General features: G+C 20.8%; 2 protein-coding genes across 2 annotated transcripts in view; both read right to left on the bottom strand.

Annotated features, from left to right (window-relative positions):
- The window catches only part of PADL01_0307900 (conserved Plasmodium protein, unknown function), a gene marked incomplete at both ends in the record, with an annotated part of 1,149 nt that extends 655 nt beyond the window's left edge, over window positions 1-494 (bottom strand). Inside the window, 2 exons of the mRNA XM_028683692.1 lie at window positions 113-192; window positions 320-494. Coding sequence (XP_028536497.1) covers window positions 113-192; window positions 320-494 — 255 coding nt within the window. The remainder of the gene's footprint in view (window positions 1-112; window positions 193-319) is intronic.
- A 641-nt stretch (window positions 495-1,135) lies between these two features.
- PADL01_0308000 (serine/threonine protein kinase, putative) overlaps window positions 1,136-5,000 on the bottom strand; it is a gene marked incomplete at both ends in the record, with an annotated part of 4,997 nt that continues 1,132 nt past the window's right edge. The window contains 3 exons of the mRNA XM_028683703.1: window positions 1,136-1,213; window positions 1,329-1,412; window positions 1,720-5,000. The exon at window positions 1,720-5,000 is cut by the window's right edge and continues 1,132 nt beyond it. Of these exons, the coding sequence (XP_028536498.1) occupies window positions 1,136-1,213; window positions 1,329-1,412; window positions 1,720-5,000 (3,443 nt within the window). The remainder of the gene's footprint in view (window positions 1,214-1,328; window positions 1,413-1,719) is intronic.

A 5,000-nucleotide genomic window follows, 5' to 3' on the forward strand; every position in this document is an offset into this window, starting at 1 on the left:
TTATTTTAATATGTACATATCATACTGTAAACAAATTAATATATATATATATATATATATATATATATATATGTGTGTCTCTTTTTTTTTATGTACACATTTTAATGCTTACATATTCCTCATCTATCCTTATATATACATATATTTGAGTTACATAATTATACGATTCTTTTTGAGCTATCTCTTCAACATCTATCTCAAAAGAGGAATTATCAATTCGTAGTATTATATATATATATATATATATATATATATATCTTTATATATTTACACATTATAAACACAAAGAAAAAAAAAAAAAAAAAAAAAAACATATTACTTTCAATGTCATATTCTAAGCCACTCAAATCCAGTTCATCCATATCTTTTTCAAAGTCTCTATGATCTAAATAATTCTCTTGTGTCTTATTTATTTCCTCATTGTCAACACAACGTTCTTTTAATATAAATACAAAAAATAAAAATAAGTAATATATTTTCATATTCATTTTCATAGTACAAATTTATTATGAGATATATACATATCTACAAAAAAAAAAAAAAATGTTCATCTTTTTAAGTTAATTCTTAATTGAATTATTATGGATAATTCACAAAAAAAAAAAAAAAAAAAAATACAGGAAGTAATATATAAATATATGTGTATAACTTTTATATGAATAAATTAAAAACGCATGTATCTTTAATACATGAACAAGATAAAGATGAAATAAAATAAATAAATAAATAAATAAATAAATATATATATATATATATATATATATATCCATTTATACCATTCTATTGTGTATATACAAAAAAAGAAGATAATATATATATATATTTTAAAACACATGAAAAAATTATATTAAATTATAGAGACATATTATTACTACATTAAAAAAAAAAAAAAAGGATACATATTTTATGAAATTTAAAGAGTGATGTTATAAAAAAAAAAAAAAAGACGGAAAAAATAAAATATATATATATATATATATATATATATATATATATTTATATATACATACATATATATTTATTTATTTATGTATATCCTTTCATTTTTCTGTTTATATTATATAATTCTTCATACTAAATTAATAATAACATATTTTATAATATTAGAATTCTATATACAATTTTGTTCTTTCATTTATATGAATTGTTTTATCCATGGATGGGATTTTACTTCATCTGCCGAAATCCTTTCTTCAGCAGTTCTACTACACAACTGTTACAAATATTAAAAAAAAATAAAAATATATATATAAATATATATATACATATACATATATATGTTCCATTAATTTTTATACACATTTATCATTTTATTATATTCTCATTACTTTTAATATTAACTCCTGAGCTAACAATGATACAGACTTAGGAAAATGAAAATTTAATTCCTTTATTTGATCAAAAATCCTCTCCTAAAATATATATATATATATATATATATATATATATATAATAAATCAAATAATATATTATAATTACATAAAAGTCTTTTTAAAGTTTCTTTTTCGAATTTGTAGTTTTCACATGTACAGGTCAGCAATTTTGTATATTTATTTATTATTTTATATATATATATATTTTTTTTTTTTTACATGAACAAGTCATATTTATTATTTTATATATATATATATATTTTTTTTTTTACATGAACAAGTCATATTTTTTATATATTATTTTTTTTTTTTATTTTTATTTTTATTTATTTTTTTTTTTTTTTACCTGTGTATCGTCGGTAAATGGAGGGAATCCAACTAACAACTCAAATATAACTATTCCCAAACACCACAAATCGACATTACAATCATAAGGTATTTGGTTAATAATTTCAGGAGGCATATAATCTATTGTGCCACAGAATGTACTTCTTTTTTGTCTTTTATTTTTGAGCTGACAAGAAAACCCAAAGTCGGCTAGCTTGATTACTCCATATTTATAAATTTTATTATTTAAATATTCATTAGAATAATGAATTAAAATATTATCAGGTTTCAAATCTCTATGGATTATATTAAAACTATGCAGATAAGATAATGCATCAGCTATTTGATATACATATAATGCAACTTCTTCTTCATTTAAAGGTTGTTTCTTTTGTTTCATTTTATTTCGTACTGATCCCCCATTAGCTAATTCTAGAATTAAAAAAAGTCTTGTTTTGTCTTCAAAATATGCTATAAGTTCTAATATATTTACATGTTTTAAGCTAGCTTGTATTATAATTTCCTTCAATACTTGTCGTTCAATATTTAAAGACATAATTGTATCTTTTGCCATTACTTTAAGGGCGACATTTTTGTTTTCTTCCTTTTTTATTATTGCTTTAAATACCAATCCTGTTCTTCCATTACCTATTGGATATTTATCTACAACAAAATCTCTCTGTTCATATTTTCTTTCGTTTTGTCTTAAGTTAAATGATGATAAAGGTTGTAGCATGAAAGTCTCCTCATCATCCAATTCTTCATCCATCTTGTTGGAATCTTTTGCATCTTCATCGTTTTCTATTTCTCCTTTTTTTTCTATTATCTCCTTTTTTTTTTCGTTAGCTAGCCATTCAAAATACGACATTTCTTTTTTTTCATTATTATTTTCTGAATTATTAGACTTAGCCTTTTCTGAATTACTATTTATTATTATCATTTTATTTTTCATTGATGTTGTATTATTATCACAACTATTACTTTGCTTTCTAAACATCATGTTGTTATTCTTAATAATATTATTATTTTTTAAATGAATAGCATCTTTTGCCTTTTTTAAAAATAAAGAGTTACCACTATTGCCATTATTATTACAACTATTAATATTAATATTATTATTATTATTATCATTATTGTTGTTGTTTCTGGTTTCTATTTTTTTAATTATTGGTGGTATTGAATTACTTTTAATTTTATACTTCATTTTATTATTCTTATATTTTTCCATTTCTTCATTTATAATATCTTTGAATCCACCCTTCTCAGTTAAACCTTTGGAATTATAATTTTGATTCAATGTTTTTTCTACTTTCACTCCTGGATGAAAACTTTTTTGTTTTTCCTTATTAGGATCAATTTTTTTTATACCTACCATTTTTTCATTCTTGCAATTATTCTTATTAATATGTATATAATTATTACGATAATTATTATTTAATGTGACTGGATTGAGAACCCGTTTTTCTTTATTCGTATCTACCATACTATTTGTATTTGGAACATTTCTTTTTTTCATATTCATTCCTTTTACACCCTTATTTATATAATTAAAACTTGTCTTCTTCTTGTCTTCATACAAATCAGCTTTATCATTTAATTTTATACTATCAACATTAATTTTATTCCTTATAGATGTATATTTCAAATTTGTAAGATTTTTATTTTTTTTTATAAGTCCACCCTCCTTGAAATTTTTTGTAGAGCTACTACTAATGGAAGTACTATTTATTCCTTTATTTGTTAGCATGTTTGTTTTTTTTATCATTAAATTATTTTGTATTTTGTTTATATTATTCTTTTCATTCGTCAATATTTTAGAGTCATTTTTTATTCTTCTATTTAAATCAATATGATTATTATTTAATTCCCTTTTTTTTTGTTTATCTATTATAATATTCATATCATCATTTATTTTAGTACTTGTGTTTTTTTTTTCATCATTATTTTGTTTTATAAATACCTTTCTTTCTAAATCGCTTATTTTTTCTTTATCCTTATAAATATTTTTTTTTATGTTCTCGTTATTATTTTTTAATAGTTCACATTTTTTATCATTCTCTTCATTCTTCTTAGAATATAAATGTGGAGATATAATTTGTTTTTTATTTTTTGCAAACGTGTCTGTACTAGTACTTGTTATATTTTTTCTATGATGAATAGAAATAAAGGAGCTATCAGTACGTTCTTTATTCTCTACTATCATATTGTTATTATCACCCTTAACATTTATCTTATTATTACATACTTCAGAGACAATATCTACGTTTGAATTATTTCTCTTTCCTTTATAACTATTAATAAACTCCTTGTTCCTCTTTATGATATTTTCCTTTCTATGATCATGCATATATATTTTTTTCTCATTATCTGTAACATCCTTTTTTATTGTTTTTATAGTTGCATTCAGTTTTTTATTTGATAGAGTACTTGGTATTTTAGATGATAAAACATTAGATGTACAAGTTTTAGATTTAGATAATAAAAATGTTTTTTTTTTAACATAATTTATAGTTTCTTTTTTATCATAAAAAGAAGGTTCCTTTTTATCACAATTTATAGGCTCTTTTTTATCACAATTTATAGATTCTTTTTTATCATTATTTGTTAATATTTTATTTTCTTTCTGTAACATATCGTTGGTATCACAAAAATTGTTGCTCACTTGATGTGTATTATATTTCTTTACCTGTTCTATCATAATTGAATTTTCATCAGTTAACATTTTTTGATATTCATTTTTTATTTCTTTATAAAGATTAATTTCTTTGTATCCTGTTTTTTTCTTCCTATCTATATGATCTAATAATGAATTTATCTTAATATTTGAGTTAACATTATCAATATGTGATACCAATTTATCACGTGCATGTATATTTTTTTTTTCATCATCTTTTTGTTTTTCCTTTTCCTTTTCTTTCACCTCATCATTATTTGGATGATATTCTCTTAATATATCATTTATATTATTTTTATATCCCTTCTCTTGATTATGTGTATGATCATATAATTTATTTCTATCTTTTTCTTGTTCACACCCTTCTTCATAGTCATCAAAATATATATTGTTCTTTATATTTTCATTTATAGACACATTACATCTTTGATTCATATTAACATTATTATTTATATGTTGATTATAAATTTTCGGCTCATCCATTTTGTTATTCATTCCATATTTCTTATATTCCTCAATTTGTTCAATGACATTAGGATTAGATCCATTTTGATTCTTATGTGTATCATCTTTAAAATATTCATAATCCATATTATTAAAATTATATCCTTTCTGTTCTATTATAG

This window comes from Plasmodium sp. gorilla clade G2, assembly GCF_900097015.1.
Source record: "Plasmodium sp. gorilla clade G2 genome assembly, chromosome: 3".
Taxonomy (NCBI): Eukaryota; Apicomplexa; class Aconoidasida; order Haemosporida; family Plasmodiidae; genus Plasmodium; species Plasmodium adleri (nom. inval.).